At 51.2% G+C, this 13,862-nt stretch overlaps 1 protein-coding gene across 13 annotated transcripts in view; it reads left to right on the forward strand.

Annotated features, from left to right (window-relative positions):
• The window catches only part of DAB2IP (DAB2 interacting protein), a 193,941-nt gene that overhangs the window by 82,197 nt on the left and 97,882 nt on the right, over positions 1-13,862 (forward strand). For 12 of the 13 annotated variants that reach the window (XM_057548214.1, XM_057548210.1, XM_057548216.1 and 9 more), the window contains one exon: positions 8,143-8,246. In XM_057548214.1, coding sequence (XP_057404197.1) covers positions 8,143-8,246 — 104 coding nt within the window. Of the gene's footprint in view, positions 1-8,142; positions 8,247-8,272; positions 8,362-13,862 lie in introns of those variants that run through there. The other variant, XM_057548225.1, reaches the window with a different exon arrangement.

Here is a 13,862-nt window from a genome sequence, read left to right on the forward strand (position 1 = left end):
TCATTTGTTTTGTTTTCTGATTTTGTTTTTTCTCTTGCTTCTCTTCCTTTTTCCTATTCAGATGTATTCAGAGGGTACAATTTGTACTGAATCATCATACCACCTATTTCTATCTTAATTTTACTATTAGTTTTTGGAAGGCTGAATTAGTCTTCATTCAGCAAGTGGTACGGTTCCCACCTGTAGCCCATCCCATTCTCCAAAGAGTATCTCTGATACCAAGTTTTTGAGCTGTTTATGATATTTTTCTATGTAAGTGCACACACATACAACAGAAAGTAAAGCATCATATTAGTTTAATCATGTAGACAGCAAATATGTTTCAGTCTAAAGAGCCCATGGTAAGCCTTCACAGTGGTGTTTATATTTCTGTGCCTCTTGCCTCTAGATTGCTGGCCATTCTCTCTACTCAGGGAACACTGGATATGAATACATTTCTACAGTGAGTTTCTCGGGATGGAAAATCTCAATTGTTTACACACAGATATGACTCCATGTATTTCAAATAGGCTATTTGTTAACTTTTCATTCTGAAAGTTTTACAGATATGTGGGCAGTTGCAAAACCAGTACAGAGAGGCTTCTGTGCATCCTTCACCCGGTTTCCCCTGATAGTTACATCTCATGTAACCAGTACAATGTCCTCCAGCCAAAGACCCACCAGGAACACACCTCTAGCTGAACAAGTTGGGTTTATTATTTATTGCAGTGATGGAGAACACACACTGTGGGGAACCACGGGACACATCTCCGAGTGTGGTAGAGAGAACCTACTCTAGGATTTGGGCTTTGGCTGGGTGATTTGGGGGACGTCTAAGGAAGTGGGGTTCACTCTTGATTGGCTGCTCTCAGAAAGCGGGGGCAATTCTGTGATGGGGTATCTCAAATCTTATCTCCAGGGAGAAAAGGCAGCACAAGGATAAAGCTGTCATCAGTAAAGAAGCAGCAGACACTCATTTTCGCCAAGGTGGGGAGATTTTTGGTATTTTGTGGGTGGCACGGTGACCTGGCTTTTGTCAGTGGCTTAGACAAAATGATAAAATGGACTTGTTTTGCCTCATTTTATCATGGTAGCCTTGTCTGAGGTTGGTATCCTGTGAGGTTGTTTATGTCCAAAAGGAGAATAACATGGCAGAGCTGTGAATGCCAGGTCAGCTTCTGGATGTCAGTGTCTGCTTTCCTCCTTCCTTTCTCATCTTTTGTGCACATCAGTACGATGCGTGTGTATAACTCTGTGCCATTTCAGCACATGTGTAAATTCGTGTAACCACCACTGCAGTCAAGACACAAGACTATTCTATCACCATAAAGATCTCCCTCTTGTGCTGCCCTTTTATGGTTACACCCACCTACCTGCCCCCCACCATCCCTAACTCCTGGCAACCACCAGTTGGTTTTGCATCTCTATGACTTTACCGCTTTGAGAATGCCATATAAATGGGATCATGCATCATGTGACCTTTTGACATTGGCTTTTTGCACCAAGCATGTTGCCCTGGAGATCCATCCAAGTGGTTGTGTATTTCAATCATGCATTCCTTTTTCTTTGCAGAGTAGTATTCCATGGCGTGTGTATTAGTTTCCTATTGCTGCCATAGCAAGTTAAAACTTAACAGCTTCAAACTTCCCTGGTGGCGCAGCGGTTAAAAATTCGCCTGCCAAGGCAGGGGACATGGGTTCGATCCCTGGACCGGGAAGATCCCACATGCCACGGAGCAACTAAGCCCGTGCACCACAACTACTGAGCCTGCATGCCACAATTACTGAAGCCCGTGTGCCTAGAGCCCATGCTCTGCAACAAGAGAAGCCACTGCAGTGAGAAGCCAGTGCAGCACAACAAAGAGTAGACCCCGCTCGCCGCAACTAGAGAAAGCCCACACGCAGCAACAAAGACCCAACGCAGCCAAAAATAAATAAAACAAAAACAAAACAAAAAAACTTAGCTTCAACAACACAGATTTGTCATCTTACAGTTCTGTAGGTCAGAAGTCTGGTGTGGGTCTTGAGGGACTAAGATCAAGGTATTAGTAGGCTGCATTGCTTTTTGAAGGCTCTAGGGAAAACTCCATTTCATTGCCCATTCCTTGTTGGCAGAATTCAGTTCCCTGTGGTTGTAGGACTGAGGTTCCTATTTTCTTGCTGGCTGTCAGCTGAGGGATGTTCCCAGTTTCTAAATAGAGGTCACCCACGTCTCTTGGCTCGTGACCCCATTCTTCCATCATTCCTCTCATGCTTAGAATCTCTCTTGTCTCTTCTTGCATCATTGAATCCCTCAGAACCATCCTTTTGCTTTCCTCTTGCACATTTAAGATTATCCCCAACTGGAAATCCAGGATACACTCTCATCTCAAAGTCCTTAACCTTAATCACATTTGCAGAGTCCCTTTTACCATATAAAATATCTTCACAGGTTCTGGGAATTAGGGTAGACTTCTTTGGAGGGAACATTATTCTGCCTCACACACTGTGGATGTACCACGGTTTAACCATTCACCTACTGAAGGACGTTTTGGTTATTTCCAGTTTTTGGCTATTACAAATAAAGCTGTTGTGAACATTCTTGTTAAAAAAAGTATAAGTGGATTGCACTCTGTTTCCTTTTGCAACATACTTTTTTCACTCAACCTCTTATTTCTGAGTTTGATTCATGCCGATCTTATAGAACTGGGTCCTTTGTAGGGGTCCGTGGACATTGCCCCCTGGAGTCCTACCCTATTCCACCGAATGACTGCCCCAAGGAGTCATCCACTGGGGCGTCCATTCCCCTGTTGGTGGACATATAGGTTGCTTCCCACATTCTGCTACTACAAACAGTGCTGCAGTAGACATCTCTGTGCAGATCTCCATGTGCAAGTCTGAAGCATTTTTCTAGACTGGACATGTAGGAGGGGAATTTCTGGTCTTAAGAGTGTGTGTGTGTGTGTGTGTGTGTGTGTGTGTGTGTCAGTTTCAACTAGCTCTTTTCTAATTGTTCTCAAATTCTTTTCTTTCCACCAGCAGTGAAGAAAGACTTCCCCACATCCCTGTCAACATTTGGGGTCATTGTTCTTTCTCATTTTTGCCTCCCTGAAAGGTGTGAAATGACATCTGGTAGTTTTAATTTGCATCTTCCTGATCACTGTTGAGGTCCAGCACACACATACACCCCTGCCTTGCACCTCCTCTTTCTATAGTACTGACTTCTTTTCTCCTGCTGCCAGTATTAGAGGTTGCTGCCTCGACCTGTTTTTAAGCAGTAGGATCTGGGCGGTGCAACCCGACAACTGAAATTTGGTGTCTTGTCTGAAATTACAGGATGTTCCTCAGGCCTCCGTGTTTCCATGGGAACAAGTAACAGTCATCCTTCATGATTAGGAGGTATCCATGGCAACCAAGCCAGCAGCATTTGAATGAAACCAATTTTATTTATTTTTTTTGCAAACACATGAAGGTTAAAATGCGTTTCTCTGACTATGGCTTCCAAGAATAGGAAGGCAGCCTGGTCTGCCTGGTGAAACAGAGACTCTTGACCCCCTACTGTAAAGGGGATGCAGGATCAGCTGGTCCTGTGACCTAATTTTGTAGACTGGAAGCCCGAGAGGTCATGTGGAGGTCACACAGTGAGTCTGAGCCGAGGGAAGATGCCTGAACCAGTGCTCCGAGGTCTGGAGGAGACTCGGAGGTCAGCTGGTTCGCCCTTCCTGGGGTCTGTCCCTGGGGATGCCACCTTCATCCTGCAAGATGTTAGCAAACTCACTCAACTTCTCTGGGGTCCTGCTAGTACCAGTTGTGTTGCTTAGAGCTTGGTGCGGGGCATGAGCCCAAGCATCCCAGTGTCTGCTTCCTCAAATTAGAAAAGACTTGCTACTAAGTCAAAGGCCAAAGGCAGCTGTGTTTTTAGAGGCAGAGATAGAACTCAGGGGGTCAGCTTTCCGCCTTATTTGCCTTTGTAAAATAAAGAGCGGGGTTCTTTTCCATTCCTTTTTTTTTAGGTGGTGGGGAATAGAGACAGTCACTGCTCCGACTCCCTGACTCACTGGATTGATGATAAGTCATGAGCCCGGGGATGGAAAGGGGTTGGCCTGGAGTCACACAGCAGAGTCAAGGTTAAGTCGAGTCTCCTGGTCCCAGCCTGGTGCTCCTCCCCCTCCCCCATGCTCCAGGCATCCTCGGCCTTCTCTGAGCCCCTCTAAGTGTGGGTTTGGGGGGAACAGTTTCAGCATATACTCTCGCTTCTTAACCTGGGGGAACTTTAGAGGAAGTCACTTTTCCCTCTTAGAACCTCAATTTACTCATCTGGAAAATGGAGCTCCCCACAGCTGTCTAAGTTGTGAGGTGGGGATGATATTTGAATGTGTCTCAATGGGGGCAGTATTGTCCCTAAGTGGACAAAAAAATTGATTCTAGGAAGGGAAGGTGAAAAAGTCTCACTCTTTTTCTGTATAAAGCCTAATATACATATAGGACAAAAAGATACTTACTGTATATCTATGGTTTTAGAATTTTGTTGAGGGGAAACTAGGAAATGAAAAAGACTCCTTAGGGGGAATGAATAAAAGGTAGAGAAACACTGGTCCGTACCCCAGCAATCCATGTGGTTATTATTGCTAACTTTGTGTTTGGAGCTTGTGTTGGCTGCTGGCTTCTGGGGGGAGCTGTTTGGGGTGTAGGGTCAGAAGAGAGCCTGACCCGGCCCAGACTCTGCCCCTGTGGTTCAGCGTGATCCCCAGGCATGTCACAGCTTCCCATCCATATGTAAAGGGGGTCCCGCCAGCTCCGTGAGTGGGGCCTGTTTCTCAGGCAGTCAAGATTCCGCCTGGTGGATCCATGGGGGTCCAGCAGGAAGCAGATGGCACTTACACGCGGATGATTTGAGGTGTGGGCGGGTGTGGGGAACCGTGAAGAGGAGTGCAGAACCCCAGAGCTACTGGCAGCTGGGGCTGGTCCACTGAGGCTGGCAGGAGCGTGGATGCTGGGAGGCGAGAACCCAGGAGACCTGATGGTAGTCGGGAGCTTTGGTGGAGAGAGGCAGCTGACCCAGGCGACTCTCCTCCCTCCCCTGATCTCCTGCCAGGGCTCCCTGTTGGCCAAACCCCATGGAAGCCGGAGGGCCCAGAAGCTGGGTTGGTGGCCTACACGGGTCGGCTCTCTGGAGCAGGAGGGAGAATGGAACTGGGGCTAAGCGGAAGCTGTCCGGAAAGTTGCCTGGATTCCTCTTCCTCTGGCGTGCAGGAGGAAGAGTGGACTCCTACCCCATCCTGCCCTGCAGCCCCCTTGCTGGGTTTCTACCTTCTGATGCAGATGGGGTGTAGCCTGGGCTTTGTTGTTTTTTTTTTAATTTTGAGTTTATTTGAGCAAAAATCAATTTGAATTGTGCAGTGCCAAACTGGAAGTGGTTAGAGATACTCCCCAGGGCGTCTGAATTGAAGTTTACGGCTACTTTGGGAGCACCCACGAGGGTCTTTGCTATCTATCTACTGGGTTAGGAGCTAGTGGATAAGTTCCTTTCCTCTAATCTCAGCTTCCTCAACTATAAAATGGTGGTTGGACCACGGAACCCCTGAGCACCTCCTGCTCAGACCTAGCAGGCAATGGCCGTGATCTGTACAGGCTGTGGGAACATCAGTCTTGATCTTAGAGAAGAAGCAGCCTCGCTGGGCTCCTTGTGTCCTGCCAGGTGCCTCTGTGTGTCTCTTGCCTAGAGGTGTGAGGGCACACCTGCCCAGCAAGGGGCAGTGAAGCTGTGGCCAGGTGTGTGTGTGTGTCAGGGAGGGAGGGTAGTTCCTGAGAGGCTTCTGGAGGCTGAGGGCAGTGTCACACACATGGGTGGGACACAGTTATGGAGGACCCCCAGGTGGAGGTGACAGGGGGTACTGGGGGTGGGGGGGGAGATGAAGGCAGACTGGGGGGCGCAGGAAGAGATTTCCTGGGGAAATCTCCAAAAAAGAGTGGGTCTCCCCTAGTGTGTGACTAGCAGACACCGTAGAGGGGGAGCGGAGTGAGGAAGGTTCTAAGTAGGAAGCACCACGAGGGAAGCAGAGAGGCCCTAAGACATGGCAGTCACTGGGCTGAAGAGGAAGCTTTTCTAGAAGAGGTGGCCCCAGGGCTGCCTGGTGGGCAGCTGGGCCTGAACCCATCCCCGCGGGTGGCCCACTTCCTCCAGTCCCAAAGTGGCTTTGCCTGCTTGCCCACCAGCCAGGGCTCAGCACTGGCCTGCCCTAGTGGGATGAGGGGCTCAGCTCTGTCCTTCCACACTTCTGAGGACCCCTGTGCAAGCCGGCTGCACGGAGAGAATGGACTGGAAAGTGTAGCACGGCCCCCCGATAGCCCGATCTGCCTTCTGGGAAAGCCTGCTCCTCGTTGTCTGTCCTGTGTGTGTGCACATGTCCACACATCCACTCGTGCACGTGTATCCGGGGATGGATCCGAGTTGGTACGCATTGGAGTGTCTACGTGGATGCGAACATGTGTGTGTGTTTTCTGGGCGTGCGCCTCTGACTCTGCACCCTGGTGTGTTCGCAGGTACCAGGGAAATCTCCGCCCCGTCCTTTTTCCCGTCCTTTTTCTTCCTTCTGAGTCAACAGGTCTTTCCCAAGCAACCCCCACACATCAGCCTCCGTGCAGGGCGCTGGGGATGTGGAGATGCAGCCGGCTTAGGCGTGGGCATTAGGAGTTCCACCGTCAAGCAGAGGACACACACACACACACACACATACACACACACACACACACACTGTGCAAAGTGAGAGCGTAGATAGGCTACTCCTCCGTCAAGCAGAGGACACACACACACGCGCACACACACTGTGCATGCAAAATGAGAGCGTAGGTAGGCTACCCTGGCCTGGCTCTTGCTACAGGAGCCCTAAGGGGGCTGAGAGCTGGGGGCGGAGGAGGTTACCAAGGGTTTCCTCCAGGGCCTGCTGGATGGGTCAGGCTGGGAGGAGCAGGAAGGGGGGCTTCTGTGGGGGCCACAGCCCAAGCACTAGAAAAGAGGCAGCCAGTGCCAAGCCCGGTGTCGGGGAACCAGGGGGGAAAGCGGCCAGGTGGACTGACCTAGCTGTCTAAATGGGTGTGCTCAGGCCGTCCTGAGCTGTCGCCATTTAAAAATCAGAATATTTCATATTAACCCCTGCCCCCCAGATTTCCAGGCCCTCCTGAACCGTGGGAAGCTTTGGCTGCACTGAGCCCCCCATTGCTATGCTGAAATAATCAGCTGGAGCTGAGCAGCTGGCCGCTGCTACCCTTTACTCCGTTACCTGCCCGGCCCTTGCACTATTCTCAAGTTTAAAGCCTCAGGAAGAGACAGTTCCAACTGGAAGCTAGAAATCAGAGTCTCGTGTTTGAAGGGACTGCTTGTATACCTCCAGTAACAGGGAGCTCATTATCACACATCACAAGATGTGCACCTTGAAGTGCGGGTTTTAGGAGACCTTTTTTTAAAAAAAGTTGTGGTAAATATATATGAAATATATACATGAAGTTTACCATTTTAATCATTTTTAAGTGTACAACTCAGTGGTATTATGTACATTTACAAAGTTGTGCAACTATCGCCACTGTCCATTTCTAAATCTTTCCCATCACTCCAAATAGAAACTCTGTACAATTAAGCAATAACTCCCCAAGCCCCCCGTCCCCAGCCCCTGGTAACCTTTCTGTCTCTATGAATTTGCCTATTCTGGGTATTTTGTACAAGTGGAATTATACAATATTTGTCCTTTTGTGTCTGGCTTATGTCACTCAGCATGTTTTCAGGGTTCATCCAGATCGCAGCATGTATCAGAACTTTCATTCTTTTAATGATGGAATTACCTTCCATTTTACGGAGCTACCACACTGTGTTTATCCATTCATCTGTTGATGGACACTTGGGTTGCTTCTACCTTTTTGGCTATTTTGAATAATGTTGCCATGGACATTTGCATACAAGTATTTCTCTGTGTCCCTGTTTTCAGTTCTTTGGGGTATAGGAGTGGAATTGCTGGGTCATGTGGCCATTCTGTCTTTAACTTTTTGGGGAACCGCTATCTGTTTTCCACAATGGTTGGACCATTTTATGGGGACCAGTTGTGTGTTGTCCGGCCTGGACGGGAATGACAGGAGGGCCTGACTGGGTGGCCTAGACTGTCCACGCTCACCCTCTCTCTCCCTCTGTTGACAGAGTCGCCCCAAGAAAGGCCGGGCTCCCGGCGCAGCCTGCCGGGCAGCCTCTCAGAGAAGAGCCCCAGCATGGAGCCTTCAGCCGCTACGCCGTTCCGGGTCACGGTAACTATCTCTGCGTCACCATCGCCACCTGGCCTGGGGTGCTGCTCTGCGACCCCGCGGCCCCCCTTCCTGGAGCCTCACGGACCGGGAGAACATCCAGCCTCCCTTGTTCTAGGTATCCGATCGCTCAGCTGCTCCCCTCTCTGTGGCTCAGCCCCATCCCGGGGGGCCACGTGGGGGCCCCTTGTTGCGAGGGAGGGGCCAGACGGAGGACAGACGACAGCTCTGCAGGCCGTGGGGCCCAGAGCTGAGCTGGCCGGGGAAGAAAGGGGCTAGTGTTAGGTCGGATAAATGCACCGTCATGCATGCACACACACACCACGCTTCCTTAGAATGCACGCTTTTTGTTTACACATTTTAATATCTCTCATATTACAGCCCGTGGTGTGTCATAATTTAATTGCTGTGTTTTTTCTTTCTTGGTGGCACATAAAATAATGCTGTATCTTACAACTGATGATGTCTTAGAATCAACAAAGGACAGTATATATATCTTAGCTACTGATTATTAGTAGTCCCACCAGCACACATTCTTTTATTTCAAACCTAAATGACTTAATGGAAACAGAATCCAGTGAACCTTAATATCTGACTCTCCGTGTCCCCCTGTGTCCCCACTATCCTTCCACGCACCTGCAGTTTTATGTCCCTTTACTGCCCCCATTCACATGTTACCATGTGCCCCTCTGTCCATGCTCTGCCAGCTGCTGGAAAAGTGGACATGTTCTTTTCCCCTGGGAGCTCACAGTCTGTAGGGGAGGTGGCTATTTGATAATTTGTTCATCCATTCGTTCATTCAACCATTTTTTATGGCATGCCTGCTGTGTGCCAGGTACCATTCTTTGCACTGGGGCTGAGTGGGAGGAGTTGGCCAAGAGAGTACCAGGTGGATAAAGCCCTTGACCTTATGGGCTGACATTCTTGTGTTGGAGCTATGTGCTGTGAAGGAGAAAAGTAGACTAATAGGGAAAACCAGGAGAGCTTCCTTGAGGTGGTGTGGTTGGGAAGTGATAGTTGAGCTGAAGTCCAAGGGATGAGGAGCTAGCCCTCTGGGGATCAGGGGAAAGAAGGTTTTGATGGAGGGAACAGAGAGGGCACAGGCCTGGCTGTTGCTATACAGTGTGCTATGGGGGTTCCAGGTGAGGTGAGAGTGGGCTGGGAAAGGTGTTCCCTGGGAACACCTTTGAGCTGGGTCTTGAAGGGTTCCTTAGAAATTGGGCAGGCAGCAACAGTGAGAGAGGGAGTTCCAGGTAGGGGGAACAGCAGTTGCAAAAACATGGAGGCAGGCATGGAAACACACTAGAAATTGATGTGTTTGTGGAATGGTGAAATGCTTGGTGGGACTGGAGATGAGGGGTCTGGAGGTCAGGGTAGGAGGTGAGGCTGGGAAGATGGGCCAGGTCCGGGTCAGGTGGCGCCTTTGATAGTTGCACAACTTTGTAAATGTACATAATACCACTGAGTTGTACACTTAAAAATGATTAAAATGGTAAGTCCTCAGCTAAGGGGATGGAGCTTTCCCCAGGGCCACTGATTCTCCTGCTTTCTGTGTGTCATAAAAATGCTCTCAAAATAGATCCTTGAGCCCCCTCAAGATTTCAGTGCAGTGGGCCAGGGGCAGAGCCTGGATATCTGCATTTTTAACAAGCTCAAAAAAGAGGTAGTTCTGAGCCCTAGGCTCTGGGTCAGATCAGCCTCCAGGCAGTGAGGAGGAGAAGGACACCTGTGCTGAGGAAGGATTCCTGGTCACCTCCCTGGGTGAGACAAGGGCCCTTGGGAGATGGTCTCCAGCTGTGGGGAGGATCAGGAGGCTGGCACCTGAGAGACCCTGATCGAATCAGCTGGCGCAGAGGCCAAGTCCTGCCCTTCCTGGACCCCCAGGGCCACAGGCACCAGGGCTGAGCCTTCAGGATGCCTTAGGGAACGCTGACTAATCATAACGTAGCCCCCTGTACTATGTTCACGGTCTTACCTATTCGATCTCTTTTAAACCTTGAGACAACCCTGAAGCTGATACTTTTATCACCCCATTTTACAGATGAGAAAACTGAGGCCCAGAGAGGTGGAGTCCCTCACCCGAGCTCCAAGTGCTCATAATGGTGGAGGCAAGATTTGGACTCAGGTCTCCCTGACCCTAGCGCAGGAGTGTGCTGCACCCCTCTGGCTCGACTGGAACCAGAGGAGGGGGACCCTTCCCCCATTCCCTCCCAGAACCCCCTCAGCATCGCTTTTTACATGCTTCCCTTTCTTTTGCTGCTCTAATAGGTGTATCATCACACCTCGAGGTTGCTATAATTTGCAGTTCTTTAATTGCCAGCTAGGCTTGGCTTTTTTTCTGTAGTGTCGTCTTCACTATGTTTCCTGGTATGGAAACCACCTGTGGCTCAGAGCCAGAGCCAGAGCCAGCCTTCTGAGCCACCAGGCCCCCGACTCACAGTCCTGTGAGATTAGGGTCTGCGGGATGGAAAGTGTGTTCAGCCGTCGTTTTACCCACGTCTCACAGCAACCCCGAGGGAGGTACCATTAGTGTCTACCAGTCACAGATGAGGGAACTGAGGCTCAGAGAGGTGAAGTTGTTTGCCTGGTGTCACACAGCTCTTGAGTGACAGAGCCTGGCATGGATACTATGATGGCCGGACATTTATTTTTTGTGTCCTTTTGCTCAGCACCTTGTACTTTTCTGTGTGCAGCAGTTAAGGAAAGGGGCGTGAGTCGAGTTTATATCCTGGGCTGGTGCTCAGAGCTGGGTGGGGGGACTAGGGAGCTCAGAGGTGGGGATCTGGGTTCAAATCCTGGCTCTTGCATGACCTGTGTGACCTCGTTAGTCACTCAACCTGTCTGAGCCATGTGTGCTCATCAGTAAAGGGCAGGGAATGACTGACCTTCCTTGAAGGACTTGGTGGACCTTTGTGTGTGCGCACCAGCCCAGGTCTGACCCATGGTAGATGCTTACTCCATGAAATCCACCATTATCATCCGAATTGCATTTCCTCTTTTGGCTCCAGGACAGTAAAGATCTGGGGAGGGTTGGGGTAGAGGGCAGAGGACCGGGTGCTTGGGGGAAGGTCAGAGGTGCGCCTGACCTGGGCCTTAGGGACAGGCTTGACGCGGACCCTGGGCGGGACCAGAAGCACACCCTCTCCCCTGCAGCCTGAACTTGCACTTGCCCCCGTGTGCTCCCACAAGCCAGATCCTCTTGCGCTCGCTGACTGCTGCTCTGTGTAGCCCCCTGAAGGAACCCAGGGAACATGGTTTTGCCTGGAGGAGGCAGGGGAGATGTCACAGGATGTACTTGAATAACTGTCATCTTTGCCGCCATTTCAAACCAGGGTGACGAGATGTCACCACCTCTCACAGCGGTCCCCCTTGGCAATGATGTAGTTTAATGGAGAATCCACGTCGGGGTCTGTAGGACTCGCTCTATCCACCTCCTTCACGCAGACTGAGGCCCAAGAGGGGCCAGACTTGACGAGGTCGCCACTCAGCTGGGAGGGCTTCTGAGTCTGGGCTGTTTGCACCCTCACATGCGGCCCTTACCCCTTTTGTGAGTCAGCCTGGGACCGCAGTCATCCCACAGGGCATCGGGCTCAGTGCTGCTCCCACCTCTGCCTCTTGGAGACCATGGGACCCTGGGAGAGCCTCAGTTTACCCTTCTGTAAAAGGGGGGGAGTGACTTCGAGTTTTGAGCATACAGTAGGCGCTTAAACACTCTGATGCAGTATCTAAGGGAATGAGCCATAAAGTCCACAGACATGGGGCTGAGCCTCATGGCAGCTTTGTGACCCGGGCAAGATATGGAACCTTTTGCCTACCTGGCACAACTTCCTTCTACCTACAGGTGGAGTTGGGGGGTGGGGGAGTGGTTTCCCGGGGCCACTGGGTGCTAGCAGGCCTAGTGGGTGCACCCTGAGAGCCGTGGGGGCCCCTGGATGAGGGCAGGATGGGGAAGGAGCTGGGAGCAGGCGACCAAAGGGACCTCCCGCCCATCTCCGGCCTTCAGCTCTTGGGCTCCAAAGAGATGGCGAGGCTGAGATTCGAACCCATGTCTGTCTTCTCTGCAGCCAGCAGAGAATCCTGGAAGCGAGAGAGGGTCAGAGGTAGGGGAGGCAGGCAGGCAGCGAGCTGGGGGCCTGGATCTGCACAGACTGTCAGGCTGGGTCCAGGGGCTCTGCATGGACCCATCCCTCTTCTTGAAGCCCAGGGACCCTTAGCAGCAGCAGGCTGCCCGCTCTCACCTGCCACCCCATGTTCGAGGAATTCAGTCTGATTTGGGAGTTAAGGAGATGGTGACTGTCACCGGTCCCCTCAGCCCGCCGCCCTCCCCAGACCCAACCTCCCCTGGTGTGGGCTTCCTCCCTCCTTCCTCCCTCCTTCCTCTGCCCCTGGCCCCTCCCATCGACCTTGAGGAGAGCTGTCAGGGCCTGGGTGTGGGAGGTGGCAGAGGCTCTGGGAAACTTGACAGCCAATTGATTCTTCCTCGGGAAGTTGAAAGTGAAGAGTTGTGTTTGAAGGTTTAGCTGAAATTAGGTCTCAGGGCTATTTTTTGCGAGTTGGAGAAGGAGAAGTGTCAAGGAGGGGAAGGCCCAGGGAGCTGGCGGAAGCTGCAGATAAACTCTGTACCAGTTGATTGCAGATGCTTCTAGAAGCGGGTCTCAGTTCCTTTCAATCACCCACTTTTACTGGATGCTCAATTGTGTGCACCCTAGGTGGTCCTGAAGCTGTGACGGAGGTGTGCCTGGGGTGCTGTGAGAACCCAGAACAAGAGACAGTTACCTCTCGCTGGTGAGGGTAGGGAAAAATTCCTAGAGGAGGATCTTTGGGGCTGGGCTTTGAGGGATGTGTAGGAGTTTGTCAGGAACAAAGGGAGAAGAGTATTCCAGTTAGAGTGGGATCTAACAAAATAGGAAAAAGCCAGCGCCCCTGTGTGATTAGATATGATGTTGAATGAGTTGAAGACATGACGGAGAGGAGCCTAGACAGAAAAGTGAGTGGGTGAGGCCTTGGACTTTCCCCTACAGGACACAGGAGTCAGGGAATGATGAGTGAGAGTGGAGTGGGCAGGAGATCTCTGGGATGTGGACCTTAGGCTTCCCCAGCTGCTCGCCCCTCTTCCTGCTCCTGTGGCTTCCCCAAACCCTCCCCACATTTCAGCTGTCTTTCTTTCTCTCTCACATACACATAAACAGGTACATGACCACAAACATGCAGGACTGTGGGTGATCGCCTCAACACCATGGTGGAAAGGCTGTTGGAAATTAACTGCTCCAAACCTTCCTTCTCCAGAGGAGGGACTGAGGCTCAGAGAGGACAGGGTCCTTCCCCAAGGTCACACAGCATATCTGGAGCAGGGCCTGGAATTGAGCCCAGGTCTCTCCATTGCTGTCCTGTGCTCCTTATGCCTTGCTCCCTCCTGCCTCATTTCCCTGCAGCTGAGTCCTTCTCCCCGCCCCCATCATGCTTCCTGGGAGGAGGGGGCTGAAGGGAATGGACATGTGTGGGTCCAACTACCCATAGAGGCTCCTGATGTCTCATCAGCACACTGCCACCTCCTGGTCTGCCTCTCTGCCCCCATTAGTAGCCCTTGTCGGCTAAGGTGACTCCTGTTGGGCATGGGGA

The sequence above is a fragment of the Balaenoptera acutorostrata genome, chromosome 6 (genome assembly GCF_949987535.1).
Source record: "Balaenoptera acutorostrata chromosome 6, mBalAcu1.1, whole genome shotgun sequence".
Lineage (NCBI taxonomy): Eukaryota > Metazoa > Chordata > Mammalia > Artiodactyla > Balaenopteridae > Balaenoptera > Balaenoptera acutorostrata.